Raw genomic sequence first — 15,322 nt, forward strand, 5'->3', positions numbered from 1 at the left:
ATAAGAAGTTGTGAGATATTTTTTCTCCAAACCAATTTTTCTAGCTGTGGTGTGAAGTATTTCTCAGGCATAAACATCACCTTTCAACCCCATCTGAACTGAAAATCCCATTTCTAATCTTCTTTATGATTGAGAAATGATAGAGTAGATTTGCTGGAAAACATCTGCCTCGCTGACAGCTGGCTGTTCTTGTGGGAGTGACCCTAAAGTAAGTGCCTATTGTTTATGCTTATTCATTGAGAAGTATATTTTAAAGATCGTAACATGGACCAAAATTTGAAGAAGAATTGCCCCACATTGACTGAGAAAATGTCATGCTAATGTTAGATTTTATTCTATTTTCTCATATCATGATGTCTGTGGTTACATGCTCTTGATAAGAATTTGATTCCCTCTCTTTCCTTCATGACCAGAGACAATCCCGGCAAAAACATGGAGCAACATTAGCTCTTACCATTTCCAGTCAAGCTCTTCAACAATATAATCTGTTCTCTGAATCTCATTTCTCTTATCAAACCTTAGCAGCATATCAAAATCACCTGGGAATTAAAAAAAAAAAGGCTGATATTTGGTTTCTACCTTCTGCCACCCTCAGATTCTGATTTGTTTATTCTGGAGCGTGATCTCGGCATTGGGATTTCTAAAAGCCTTCTGAGTGATTCTCATATATACCCCGAGTTGCAAACCATCGCCCTAGGACCTTTATTATTCAAAATTATTCACATCACCTCCAAGCTTGTTGGAAATTCAGGGGCCTGCCCCTGGATGTGAATCTGCATTTTAGCAAGACCAATATGTAGATATATTAAAGGTTGCACAGCCCTGTCCTATGTGTTGGTCCCTCCTTGGAATTAAATTTAGCTTTTAGGGATAGGGAAACTCGCCCATGTGAAAATCGTTATTTAATTCCTTCAGTTCCCCAGAGGTGATCAAATTATGGCAGATGCTTACTGTATTGTTTGAGTAAGTTTAGGAAGTAAAAGTTCTAACTATGGAACTCTGAGCAACTGGAAGTTGAACAGGATGGAGTTTTTGATTAGGGAATAATTTTGATCCCTTGAAATCCCTGCACTCAGGCAAATGACTTCTTAGTCTCCCTATACTGTGCCTGTCCTTGCCAGGGCCCTTGGGGTCAGGAGTACAAGTCCTGTGAGTTCCCCGGAGCCTGGCCTGCCCCAAAGTTTATGTTTTAGGCAAAAAAAAAATGACAGTATCATCATAGGTTCAAATTGAAAAACGTAAGTAGGCCATGCGTGTTGGCTCACGCCTGTACCAGCACTTTGGGAGGCCAGGGTGGATAGATTACCTGGGCCCAGGAGTCTGAGACAAGCCTGGACAACATTGCAAAACGCTGTCTCCACTAAAAATTTTAAAAAGCAGCCACGTGCCTGTAGTCCCAGCTGCTTGGGAGGCTGAGGAGGGAGGATGGATTAAGCCCAAGAGGTAGAGGCTGTAGCAGTGAGCTGTGATCGCGTCACTGTATTGCAGCCTGCGTGACAGAGATGAAAGGAAAGGAAAGAAAGAAAAGGAGGAAGGAAGGAAGAGAGGCAGGAAGGGAGGGAGGGAGAGGGAGAGAAGGAAAGAAAAATAAAAATAAAAACATGAGTATTCAAGCAAAGAACATGTATTTTAAAGACTTCTCAACTGACTAAAGTCTCAAACAGGAAAATACTTACCATAACAGCAGGCTCAAATTTCAAGTAAAAACTAAAGGGTAATTTTTTTTTTAGTGTGTATTGGAATGAATCAGCCAAAGGTGGGTTCAAATTAATGCCTGTAACCTTGATAAATTACTTACCCTAATTTTTTGTTTTCTTAACCAAAAACAGCAGGGATGATAATATCTACAGCTGGAGTTGTTGAGCATTTTAATTAAGATATTATATAAGTTTTCTAGCCTCAGTTTCCCCAAATGGAAAATGAGGATAACAATTCTCACTTCAGGATTGTTATGGGTATATGATAATGTATACAAAGTGTTTAGCATGATCCTGGCACATAGGAAATGATTACTTAAGGAGAGTGACTTTTCTATATCACTAATGGCAGAAAGCATGGTGAGAGTGGTCATAATACCTGCAGCAGTAGTAGTGGTCATCAAATGTTGGTTTCCACTCCTTTATCTTATAGGGGCCAAATTTGGCAGAGAGCTTAAGTAATCTGTCTATACTTTTATTGAAATCTACTTTGAAATTCCACCAGGTTTCTCACCCAATGGGACTGGGTGGGGAAATGTCCAGATGTAAGACATTATCATCTAGTGGTGTGTGTGTTTGTGTGTCTGTGTGTGTGTGTGTGTGTGACAAAGAGAGAGACAGCACTTGAGTGTACTCTGTTATATTATACATGCCACTTCCTAAAGATTCTGATGTATGGCCAGGCACGGTGGCTCACGCCTGTAATCCCAGCACTTTGGGAGGCCGAGGTGGGCGGATCACCTGAGGTCAGGAGTTTGAGACCAGCCTAGCCAACATGGAGAAACCCCGTCTCTACTAAAAATACAAAAATTAGCTGGGTGTTGTGGTGTAATCCCACCTGTAATCCCAGCTACTCGGGAGGCTGAGGCAGGAGAATCGCTTGAACCAGGGAGGCAGAGGTTGCAATGAGCCGAGATTGCACCATTGCACTCCAGCCTGGGCAACAAGAGCAAGACTCCCTCTCAAAAAATAAAAATAAAAAATAAAAAAAGATCCTGATGTATTGTCAACATCCACTCTCTCCCCAGGAATTAATACACAGTTAAAAACTACCTGCCGTGCAGAATATAATTGAGTGCTAATAACATTATTGTTGGGCATACATTCATTTACATAAATATGAGGTATATTATTATCTCCATTTTACCTGATGAGGAGACTGTGAATGTGAAAGGTTATTTGTCCAAGATCACCAAAGTATCTGTAGCTAAATTAGGATTTGAACTCAGATTTATCTTCAAAGCCCAGACCTGGCTCATATGTCTTAATATACTCGCATAGAGGTGATGTAACAGGGGGGTGGTAGGGAGAGATGAAAATTACTTTTGCATCAGACCTTAATTCTCACAGATTACTCCAGAAAAGCAGATGTGAGCACGCTATACTTTGCTCTAAGGAACAGAGGCCACCTAGAGTTCCTAACTGGACTTTTATGCTTTAGACACTATATTACATCTATTACTTCATTCCATCATCACAAAGTCTGTAAATAGGGATTATTAACCCATTTTAGAGACCAAGAATATAAGATTAAATAATTTGCTCAGGGTCACACAGCTAATAAATGACAAGCTAGGATTGAAGCCCAGGTCTTTTTGACTCCATAAATACATATTAAACTTTCCTAGAATCATTTTCTCATGCTTTGTTTTACAGACAATCTGGAATATTTGTAAAAGGCCAAAATATGTTTTCTGTATCAGAAGATTGGCTCAGATATTGTGTCTGTTAGCTTTCCTTCAATGCCCATTTACTCTCCCTTTTTTTTTTTAAAAAAAAAGAGGATTTCTGTTTTGTTATTGAATGTATAGCTGCTACAGGGAAAGAAATGAAAATATTGATTCAGATTTTCTTGGGGAGTGAAGGCAGAGGACATTCAGAGTACAGGATCTGCTCGGTTCCCTGGGCTGACAAGCTAAAACTGTGGATAAGAAAATGCCAGCTGTCTAGAAATAGTCTTTGAGGCTTGATTTTGGATGTTTTGTTAAAAACAACAACAACAACAAAACTGCTGAAAAGAAAGTCGTCACCAGCATGGATAATAGCTATAATTCCCAAACAGAAATCATTTCTATAGCTATTTTAAAAATGTGTCCCAGTTGAAATGTAAATGTCACAGGAAGGAGTCAAGGTTGTTTTGTAGGATCCCCCACAGCAAGGATATAGTTTTCCTCATACCTTTTTTTTTTTTTTTTTTGAGACAGAATCTTGCTCTGTCGCCCAAGCTGGAGTACAGTGGCACAATCTCAGCTCACTGCAACCTCTGCCTCCCGGGTTCAAGCAATTCTCCTGTCTCAGCCTCCCGAGTAGCTGACATTACAGGCGCACACCATCACGCCTGGCTAATTTTTATATTTTTAGTAGAGACGGGGTTTCACCATGTTGGCTAGGCTGGTCTCGAACTCCTGACCTCAAATGATCTGCCCAACCTCAGCCTCCCAAAGGGCTGGGATTACAGGTGTGAGCCACCGCGCCCAGCCAGTTTCCCTCATATCTTTATTCCCCAGGCCTCGTATACTCCCTGGCACATAATGAGTGTTTAGTCAACATGACTGAGTGAATTAATGAATGCTTGAATAAATGAACAGGTAGTAGAGAATGAATATATTGGATATCGTTATGAAAGCAAATTTTCATAGAAAAAGAGCATAAAGCCATAGGAACCCCCGCAGAAGACACGAAAAACAAACTCACTCCCTGCTTTTGCCCAGAGCAGGCTTACAGCTGGCTTCACTTTAGTTTATCCTAGATTTCTCTTAGGACATTGAAGACAGAAAAGATGTTTGTAACCTAAAATGTCAGGGAACAAAGCCAGAAGGTGCAACATGCAGAAGAAAACATATTCAGTGAGTTTCTGAATGCTATCCTGTTTTTCTCTTCGAAAGAAAAACTCTCTCTCTCTCTCTCTCTCTCGGCCCCCCACCCCCCACACTCCCCTTCTCCCTCTCTGTCTTTCCAAAGAGACTGCACCTGATGGCATGCCTTAAGTGTCTGCATGTGCCGATCTGATCCGCCCAAGCTAAGTGGCCAAATAGGATACTCCAGGCAATACCCCTGAGCCCCGCTGCAGCTCATTGAGAAAGACGATGCAGGAATACCTGTGCCTGCGTCGTGTGCCGCCACTAGGGGTCCCCAGCAGCAGGCGATGTCAACTGGGAATTGGGTAGCAGAGGCGGCCTCCCTTTGTCTGCACCCCAGGTGTGGACTCCTCTTTGTTCAGAGGCAGGGCCGCTACCTGCGGCGTCTGAGCTGCCTGCTCATTAACCCATCCTGGGCCGTCTGTGCACCTCCTGAGGAAACAGCGGGTTTCTCAGCTCCTGCCCCTAGTGACGCCTGCCTCAGAAGAGCCAATGCGTTCTATTTCTCAGGACTAGGTGTCTTTGTATTTGAAATAAGGCTTAAACTACAGAGCGAGATATTTCTCACTACAGCAAAAGAGCATTTTGATGTTGAGAAATTGATGGCAAAAGGACCACTTTCAGGGTACGGTAGAGTATTTGCCATAAAATATTTAAAGCTAGTTGACGAATAGCCCTGCTATTCTCCTGTGAATGCCCACCACTGGATTAATCTTGAAAGTAAGGAATACAGTATTTCATTCTGTGTTTAGCACAGGGAAAGGGAATGCCCTTCACTAAGAAACACCCCAGAATGCCTGCAGTGAGGGAGCACAGCTCCTGCTATGACAGCCACGTTCACCCTGCAGTGCTTTCTTGTCTGCTTTTAAACTTCAAAAGAATGGTGAAACAAAATAAACAAATTACACCACCATAAGAGCTACCCTGCAAACAATAAATCATGTGAGTTGTAACAGCCGGTGAAGGAGGGTGGGGTGGGGATTGCAAATATTTACTCCATCAAGATTTTATTCTTATGTTTCACCGTTTCAGTCTTTTTTGTTCACAGCAAAGGTAGTATCCTTACATGACCGTCAAGTTCTTTCTTTTGCTGCAGATGTGTTACTCATTGTCTTGTAGCTCAGTGATCACAGCTACTAACGTGGAAAGGAACTGGCATACAAGAGAACCATTTACAGATGTCCTTAATTTGCTCATTTACTCAATGAGTAAACAATTGAACAACATCCACTGAGCACCTATTGTATGCAAAGTATGGTAGACAATACAGGGGCTGGGCAAACAAGGATCCTGCCCCCACCATGCTTTTTTTTTTTTTTTCCCTGAAACAGGGCCTCACTCTGTCTCCCAGGCTGGGGTGCAGTGGCATCAACAGAGCTCACTGCATCCTTGAACTTCTGGACTCAAGCAATTCTCCCCCTCAGCCTCCCAAGTAGCTAGGACTACAGGTTAACTACAACGCCTGGCTAATTTATTTTTTATGTTTTTAGAGATGAGGTCTCATGTTGCTCAGGATGGTCTCAAACTCCTGGCCTCAAGGGATCCTCCCACCTCAACTTACTGAGTCACTGGGATTATAGGCATGAGCCACCAGGCCAAGCCTGCTATTAATGGACTAAGGAAATGAAATATATACCAAAAGTACCATTAAAATAAGACAGAGCATGAGATCGGCCCATTGAGAGGTACAGTAGATGGACTAGAGAAATCCAACAGAAGAAGAGTTATTTTCTGCCTTGGGAATCAGGGAAAACTTTCCAGAGAAGGTGCATTCTGGTTGAACCCTTTTGGTATGTAGGATGGGAAGCAGGAAGGAATGGCAGAATCCAGTGCTGCTAGCCCCAAGGGCATAGGCCACCATGAAAGAGGGTTGCCTTTGTGAAAGGGGGGAACAGAGATTAGATTGGAAAGGTAAGTTTGGAAGGCTTTGAATGCCAGGTGAAAGCTAAGTTAAAACAAAATGATAATTTTTATTCTTAAGAAGCCCACATTATCCACAAGACTCCTTTTATCCCATAAGTCTTTTAATATTTGAAGAAAAAAGGCAGAAATGTCTTCTAAAATTCTACTTTCCAAACACTTAAGATTTCTGTAGCGCCAATATTCTCCTTTCCACTGGCAAATAGGTATTACCTAGAATTAAGGCAACACATAAATGAATAAAATAGATGATAACTTTTTCATTGTTTCATTTGGAGAAATACTTTAGAAGGTCCACAAACAGGTCCCTGAGCCTACCAAAGAGGGATGTTAGCATTTTCTTTCCAGCATGTCCTGATAACTTACTGATACTAAACATTTTTGCAAGGAGCAGCCAGCCTTCAGGCTCCTGAATCTAAGAAGGATGATAGTGAATGATTATTCATGTTGAGTTTTCTCCATTGGTTATGGCTTTATCAATCCAGATGATCAATCAACTTTCAGATTTTAGTTCTGAACCTGGAGCTTTCTGTTTGCTATTCAAAATAATGGGTGTCAAAGTTATAGCTCATATCACACCGACAGACTGGGCCTCCCCCATCAGCACATCTCTGTTCAGCAAGCGTGTTTGTTGGCCTTGTATCCCTCTTCTGGCCCCAGGATCCAGGAAAACATGAGTCTTAGCTTTTTTCTACTTCTGTACAGCACAGGGCCTTCAAGTGGTGCCTTCACAGCAAATACCCCCGTCCCTTCATCTGTCAATTTAGGACAATAAAAATAATCTGCCTCACAGAGCCATGCTTTACTTTCTCCAGTTAAAACTCTATGAAGGGAAATATGAGTATCCAAACTGCAGAAACAGAATCTGTTGTCCTTTTGTGAAATTTCAGAGATGAATAATGAAACCTGTTACCCTATTGCACAATTTGGGACAACAAATATAAGCCATAGATTGAAGATAAGACATTTCCCCCTAGTAGAACAGGTCACAGTTGATGAGTTATCTCCAGATGCAATGAAGAAAGCAAAAATTTTTCAAACTATACATTCCTTCCTTAAAGTGAGCAACTTACAATCACTTTGGAACACAAACTTCATGCCAGGTACACTGTAGCTTTCCACATAGCATCTTATTTAATCTTCACAGCATCCTGTGTTATCAGATTTTTGTGGCAGGTGTAGAAACTGAGGCTCAGTAGGTCTAAGTAATTTGCTCAAGTTCGCAGCTAAGTGACAGAACCAGAGTTTGAACCAAGTTGACTTCGAAGCCCAGATGGTAAAATTCTACCGGGCGACATAGCCAAGTCAGATAGTCCACCATCTAAAGATCTGTGGGGCTACATAGATTACTAGTCAAACAAGTAAGTGCTGTTTTCTATCAGAAGAACTCTGGGGAAACAGTAAGTTCCTTCTGATCTGATCAACAAGCCAAGTGTGTGATGGGTCACATGTCCCTGAAGGCTCCAGATTAGGAACTGCATCATTTCGTGCAGTCCACAAAATGAAGGGTAGTGGTAGGGGGCTGGGAAAATGGGGGCGCTTGGGTCTCCTTAGACCAGCCAGGGCTGTTTCAAGGTCCATACAGTTGAGGGGTAGGAAGACGCAGTCCCACGTGACTGAAGAGTGCTCACACTCCTTTAACAGTTTAGCAAGGTGTATTTTTTAAAAATGGACCTTAATGAGAAGACACACTGGGATAGTATCCTGGAGGGATTTTTTTTTTTTTTTAAAGTTCTAATCAACTAGAAAATGTGACGTGGGTGCGTACTGTGATTATTTAACATTCATTATTCACTGTATGTTAGGTGCTTGGTTGATGTGGATCCCCAGGGCCTAGCTGCTGTTCTGTGTCACTCCTGATAATTTTTAAATTTACTATGTTCTTTTAACCATGTTTTAAAAAGTTGAACTACCCCAATGTGAACACTTTCCATTTTTGCTATATAATGAGAGTACTTTCATTCCTTTAATGTTTGCTTTTTCCTTTGATCTAACAATTTCTCTTCAAATTTCACAGTTTTCTGTTGCTTTAGGATTGAAAGAACCGATTAGCCCGCTGGGAGCGTGAAACAGACTTAAAAAAAATCTGCATGGTATTTCCTCCCAGTGAAATTAATTTAGGTTTAAATACAGGGGGAAGGGACACACCTTGTGCTCGAGTCTCTTTCTCTCACACACCTGAGCAGTTCCTATCCTGAAAGGGCACAGTCGGACCTGCTGCCAAGTCTTAAGTCTTTTGCGAGAATCTTTTTTTGCAAGGCACGGAGAACCTCTTTCTCTTTGACACCGGCTTTGTGTGGGCCTGATGACACGTTTGGACGGCTCTATTTCTTTGAAGGCCAACCTCAGAGGCCCACGGACGCGTCGGGCACTGTCCGTGGCTGGGTTACTTAAGTGTAGCTGGGTTGGCTTCCCGGGTGTTTTAGGAAACGCACCTTCTTGCAGGGCAGGGACCGTCAGCTCCAGAGCAACAAAGGACAATTTGGAGAGGAGTGGAAGGAGCGCTCCATAGTGGCTCTGTCATCCCAGGTTCCCTTCTGCCTAGCACCGTGGCCCTAGTGATCCCGCCTTCGCCCTCTGGATCCCCCACCCCCACTGTCTCGCTGCTCGAGAGCCCGGCGGGGCGCGGTGAGCCCCACCACCTTCCCCCACACCCTCCCTCCCCATCCCCTTCAAATCCTAGGAGCAGCGCTGCGCGCGGCAGCCGCGCTCGCCCCGCGCCCGGCCCCGGCCTCCCCAGCACCCCGGGGACCCGGTCCCCCGTCCCGCCTCCCCCTGTCCAGAGTCCGCAGCCTCCCCCTCCAGCCCCAGTGGCGGGAGCTGTCAAGCCCGCAGCAGCCGAACCACCCCCCGAGCGACCGCGTCTCCTCTTCTTCCTTTGTGTGTGCGCGAGCGGAGTTGGGGCGGAGGGAGAAGGGGGAGGTCGCTCTGTCTGTCCGTCTCCCGCCGCCTCTGCCCGGTCTACTCGAAGTGCGGCGGGAGAGGCGGGAGCCCAGGAGAGGGTGCGGGAGCTGGCGGGGCGGCTCGGAGCTGCCAGGACGCCCTGGTCCCAGCCGCGCACAGGGGAGCGCGGACGGCAGAGGGGCTCGGCGGGAGCCGAGATCCGCCCGTCCCGGCTGCCCCTCGGCCTCCCTCTGCTCCCACCTACCCCCTGACACCCATAGAAAAGCGTGCAAAGGCGCGGAGCGGGACGGAAACCACAAATAAATAGCGGCGGCGGCAGCGCGTCATCTGGTGGAGCAGGAAGTGCAGGCAGAGTCCGGAGGCTGGTGCTTTCTGCGCGTCCCCAGGACTTTGCCATGGGCTGGGGGCCGCGGAGGCTGCGAGCGGCCGGGCGAGGGCAGCGGCGGCGGCGTCCGCACCGGGGCTGAGCGAGCAGCGACGCGAGGGGCGCGCGGAGATGGCAGCGTCCAGCAACTCTAGCCTGTCCGGCTCGTCGGTGTCCTCCGGTGAGTTTCAGCCCGTCGGGCGCTGCTGCCGCGCCGGGTCTCGCCCCACTGCCCTCGCCCCGCACCCTGGGATGGACAGAGCCTACCTGTGGCCATCCCGCCCGCTCTCTCGGAGTGGGGGCAGGCGTCCGGGGTGATACTTGTTTGGTTCGCCAGCACCTCGGTGCCCAGAGCACCTCCGCGCCTGACATCTGACAGCGCAGAGGTGGGAGAGCGGTGGTGCCCTTAGTGTGCGGACGCGGGTGTTCCGGGGCTTGGAGTGCAGCGAGCGAAAAGCGAAAGGAGCGGGCAGGCTCGCACTTTCTGGCGCAGCTGGAGCGGGGGCTGGCGGGGCGGAGAAGGTTGGGGTGAAGCAGAGCGCCCCGACCTGTTTGCCGTGCCGCGCCCGCTACCCTGGACATCCAAATCCGGAGCAGAGGGGAGCAAACCCTCGCTCCTCGCAGACTTGATTTTCTTTGTTTGTTTCAGAAATTAGCTCTATGGAGACACTCGCTTGGGCATGGGTTTTAGACAGCAGCAATGAAGGGATGTATCTTTCTGATCCTGATTGAAGTGGGTTAGGGGAAGAGAGGTCGAGCCCATCCTCTGACTCTTGGCACATTTACAAGAGTGTGTGTGTGTGTGTGTGTGTGTGTGTGTGTGTGTGTGTGTGTGTGAGAGAGAGACTCCTTAGAGATTTTCTGATAATAGTGGCTGTAATTTCACTAGCAAGGCATGCATTTTTTTTTCCTTTTAAGAATGGTTGAGCAAAGGGAAGGCTTCTTTCAGCTTTTCTATGGTTGATCATCGGGTCTAATTGAAGAGAAACAAATTGCTAATGAATCTGAAGGAGTAGGAATCAATAGAGGCAGACCCACTGGTTTCTGAGTATGACAGGTTTCTAATCAGAATGATGCATTAGGTAGAATTCCTGTACCTCTCTGGTCATTGAAAACTTTAATGACAAACCCAAAGGGATAGCTGATAAGACATTTAGGGTAGTATACAGTATTTAAGGGTCAAGAAGGTCATGAAGTCCTAATGGAAGTGCTTCAATATATTAATATTGTATTAAGTCCCATTGGGCTGTTTTTATTATTCACGAATTAAACTCAAAGGAAGAAACACCTTTTTGGAGGCATTGGATAGCAAGCAGGGCAAAAAGGCAACCACAGCTTTAGATGTGTAACTCACTAAATCATAAATGCAAGGTGAATTTGACTAAGGTGCAATTGTGATGTGGCACAAGGTGATCACTTGAAAGCCATCTGTTATCTTTCTTGGCAGATTTAGTTCCTGGGAAATGGCACTTCCTTTCTCGATCACTGCCAACTAATTGAAAACACGTTGTTGTTAGGTGTGCGATATAGTTCAAGTTTCTAGTAGTAGCAGCCAATGGGGCAGAAGTCATATCTTATTAAGAGCAGCAACAAGTTGACCGCCGTGGTTTTAATTCTGAGAACTCAGCAAATGCTACAGTTTATTTTTAGTACCCTCAAACCACTGCTGCTGTTTTTCAATTCATTTTGGTTGACTAACATTGAATTTAAAATACAGTGGTGTTGGCTTTCTATTAGCATATGGTTATCCCTCTCAGAAAACTGCCCACTAGAAAATGAACTGGTGGGGCAAAAGAAAAGACGAAAGGAGAAAGGACAAGGAGCTGGTGGTGTCACATGATTTACTGGTGGCATGAATTACAGCTGCTGTGGCATCTGAATTTCCAGATCTTGATGTAGCTTAAGAAACCTGATTGAAAATCCTAAGTCAGCCTTCGGAAGAATACGTTGGTTTGAAACAACACAGTATGAGATTTAGATGATGGTAATTGCTTTCAGATAGGTTAGAGATGCCCATGATAGTTCTTTTTCCTGCTTTATTTACCCCTATTTTTAATCCTAAGGGAAAATGGGAAATTATGTGAAAACTGAAATTCAGAAAGTGGGCATGGATGTATTGTTTGGCATGAATCAGCCTAGCCCATGAGTTTATACTGCCTAATTCCCCAATTAATCAGGCACTTTGTCTTGAAAAATACAGCATTGTAGTTCTCTTTTAAAGCACACTTACCATTGTGTGGACCATGAATAATTCAGATGACACAAGCAATTCACACCTGTGAGAGGTGTTGGGCAGAAAGAATAGAGTCTATTTGTGGTGGCAGCTGGGCTCTCTCAGGGGAAGGCCAGAATCTGAGAAATTAGGGCACTCCGTCAATGTATTAATCACTATTTTCAAGAGCCTACTATGTGCCAGGCAGTAAGTTATAAACCTCAGCTTCAAGAAGGCTAAGGGGGAAAGATAATTGTAGGATTCCCTCTAGCTCTGAAGTTCTGGGAGTATTGTCTTTTAATTCTGGCTTCATCACCGACCAGCTGGGTATCTTGGAGTGAGTTACTTAACTTCTCCAAGCCTCAATTTCCTCTTTTGTAAATGAGGCTGATACTGATGATAAGACCTACTTGGTAGAGTGTCTTGGGGATTGAATGAGATAATGTATGTGGAGTATTTAGCACAGGGCCTAGCATTTAATAAATGCTTAATGTAAATAAATTTTACTTCTTTGAGGAATGAAAAAGAAGGCATTCACGGGCTCAGAATTTAGGTGGAGACATGAATCCAACACACAATCCACTTCTTTCGTCACACGTTAAATTTGATCTTGAATTTTGGGCTTCATTAAATAAGCACGCGAGTGTTTTCCAGGTTTCAGGCATAGCCCTGAGTGTTTGGCATGGAAAGATGAGTCAAGATCCTTTTCCCTTATCATCCAGCAGCCGAGACAAACATGCAAACAGCAACCTCTATTCCAGTTTGATAAAACAAATTCTGTGGAGAAGGGTGCAGAGGAGAGGAATTGACTTAGTCAAATTAGAGGGGTCAGTGGAAATGTCATATGAGTTGGGCCTTGAAAGCTGAGTAGAATTTTTCCGGAAAACAGATGGAGAAAAAGATTTCAGGAAGAGAGAAGAGCTTAGGTAAAGGCCTGGAGATGGGTAAGTTCATGGCCTTATTTTGACTTTCTTTCTTGGGAAAGTTATGCTTACAGGCCCATAAGCAGCATCATGCACAGAGCTGCCAGCTCACTCATTGCTGCTGCTGATGTAGGAGGTTTTCTTTCTGTTCAGGTAGCAGTGGGTTTGATGGAACAGCTCTGGAAGCCGTAGGACATTTGGGCAATTGAGCAGTGAAAAAGGAACAGTTAATTCTGTAGCATACAGCATAGACAGAGGTGAAGTCAACATGGGTTATACCTCTCATAGAGGAACAGCTGCGGGAGATTTAGGTATGTTTGTGTTTGCAGAGTAAAGATCTAATAATTTGCTCAGCATTAAGGTCAAAGTTGCTTGATTTTCCTGAGAATTTGCTCTCACTAGCTGCTGTTGAGCTACATCGCCCAAATGTGTCATTTATTCTATGGTACCAACTGAGACATAACAAATGAAATAATCAGGTTACAATTAATTTAAAAATACATTTTCTGAGAACTCTTCATGAATTTTCTTCTGGAATATTCAATTATGTGTAAAAGAAATTGCTTTACCTTTGTTTTAATAACTACTGGTAATTAAATTTCACAATCACCTAGATTGGCAGGAAGCTTTGATTACCTTTATTATTTTAAACTGCAAAAATAAAAAAAGTTCTTATCCTTAAGCTTTTAATTTAGCCTGTGGTTCTTGGTTATATTCTGAGATAAACAACGGCCAATTTGCAAAACAGTCTTCTTAATAATCATGGGTTACATTTGCTTGTATAATTAAAATAAGAACTTTTTGCATATTAGCAATATGATTGCCAAATGGATAATTTCACAGTCAAGAAAAAAATCAACCCAAGCAAATCAATAAATAAAGAAGATATGAGATGTTCTCAGTAACTGAAAAGGGTAAAACATTAAATATTAAAGGAACCCTGGGGATAAGAAGTTAAGATTTGGAAACATAAACCCACTGTATTATCAAAATAAAGTTGACACAGACTTTTAAAATTAAAATGCAAACAGAAAAAGATAAAAAGTCAGTATTAGGTGCAGTCTTCAAAACCTTAATTGGGAAAAGAACATTCCTGAATGGATTGAGGTATTTATTTCTTTAAATTCTATACAACAGTAATGTGGGCCAGGTAAATCATGCTGTTTTCTGCTATCACACTGATGTTGATGTAGAAATGATAAATAGGAATTTTCATTACTCATTATTGGGGAGTCATAACCAGTAACATAGATAAGTCTTCCATATTTCTAGATGCAGGTGGCAAAACTGAACTATAGTAATTCTGGCAAGACTTATGTTTGTCTAACTAGAAATTCTCTGCATCCAATACTACAAAACAGGGTATCTTACTGAAACAGACATTCTCACTGAGAAGTTTTATTTTGGACCTTTGGATTTTTCCGAAATTTTCTTCTGGAATATTCAATTATGTCTAAAAAATTGCTTTGCGTTTATTTTAATGATAACTGCTCGATAATTAAATTTCACATCACCTAGACTGGCAGAAAGACTTGATTGCCTTTTTTATTTTAAATCACACGTGCACAAATTGTGATTTAAAATATAATCTCAAATAAAAAACTTGCAAAGCTAAAATTAACCCTGTGCGAGAAATTATTTACTCACATGAGGAGTACTAGTCCTTGTTTTTCTCCTGAGCATTCCATACCTCATTTTAACTTATTAGATTTTATTGTCCATTGTAGCAACTCAGATGAACCGAGTGATACAGAGTCTGAGAGGTAAGGAGATTTTTCTTAGCATGCTACATATTTGCAGTGTTTGACAAGGGGGACCCAGTGATTTGTGAACTTGTGCTGAAATGCTGGTTCTCCCCACTGACCCCATGAAGTGCACTGGGTGACCCTGTCATTTGCCCAACTTTTGGGGAATGTGAACACCAGGTATTTTCCACGGCCAGTCTGTGCAGGGTTTAGCTGGACAGTGTGTTCTGAGAGCTGCCACCTGGGGCCTGGCCTGAGTGTCAGCCCTGCTGAGGGCCATCTGCTGCTCGGCAGGGTCTCCCATTTTTGCACAATGGTGGAAATAACTGGACATTCGGTTTGGAACACCTATACATGAGCAGTGTCACATAGGAATGTTTTGGAAGAGTTTTCTGCCAGAAGATCAAGATTCCTGTCAAGGCAAATACAGAGAAAAAGACATGAACCTAGTGATAGACAGACATATGATTAATAGCATCCCCTATCACCCACCAATCATTTATCTTTTATGAATGTATGTATTCTCATTTCATGGCTTCTGAAATATGTCATTTAATTTTCAAAACAAAATAGCTTTTTCCCCCTCCTTCCCTCTCTTCTTCCCTTCCTTTCTCCATTCTTCCCCTCCCTCTCCCTCTTTTCTTCCCTCCCTACCTTCCCTCCTCCCTCCCTCTATCCACCTTCTTCTCCTTCCTTCCT

General features: G+C 43.6%; 2 protein-coding genes across 3 annotated transcripts in view; one reads left to right on the top strand and one right to left on the bottom strand.

Annotated features, from left to right (window-relative positions):
* CPVL (carboxypeptidase vitellogenic like) overlaps positions 1-10,027 on the bottom strand; it is a 202,534-nt gene extending 192,507 nt beyond the window's left edge. The window contains exon 1 of the mRNA XM_054687072.2: positions 10,011-10,027. The gene's annotated coding sequence lies outside the window, so the exon portion shown is untranslated. The remainder of the gene's footprint in view (positions 1-10,010) is intronic.
* CHN2 (chimerin 2) overlaps positions 9,172-15,322 on the top strand; it is a 317,736-nt gene continuing 311,585 nt past the window's right edge. The window contains exon 1 of one of the 2 annotated variants that reach the window (XM_016957223.4): positions 9,172-9,924. In XM_016957223.4, the coding sequence (XP_016812712.1) occupies positions 9,876-9,924 (49 nt within the window). In that variant the 5' untranslated portion in view covers positions 9,172-9,875. The remainder of the gene's footprint in view (positions 9,925-15,322) is intronic. The other variant, XM_003318375.6, reaches the window with a different exon arrangement.

The sequence above is a fragment of the Pan troglodytes genome, chromosome 6 (assembly GCF_028858775.2).
Source record: "Pan troglodytes isolate AG18354 chromosome 6, NHGRI_mPanTro3-v2.0_pri, whole genome shotgun sequence".
NCBI classification, from domain to species: Eukaryota; Metazoa; Chordata; class Mammalia; order Primates; family Hominidae; genus Pan; species Pan troglodytes.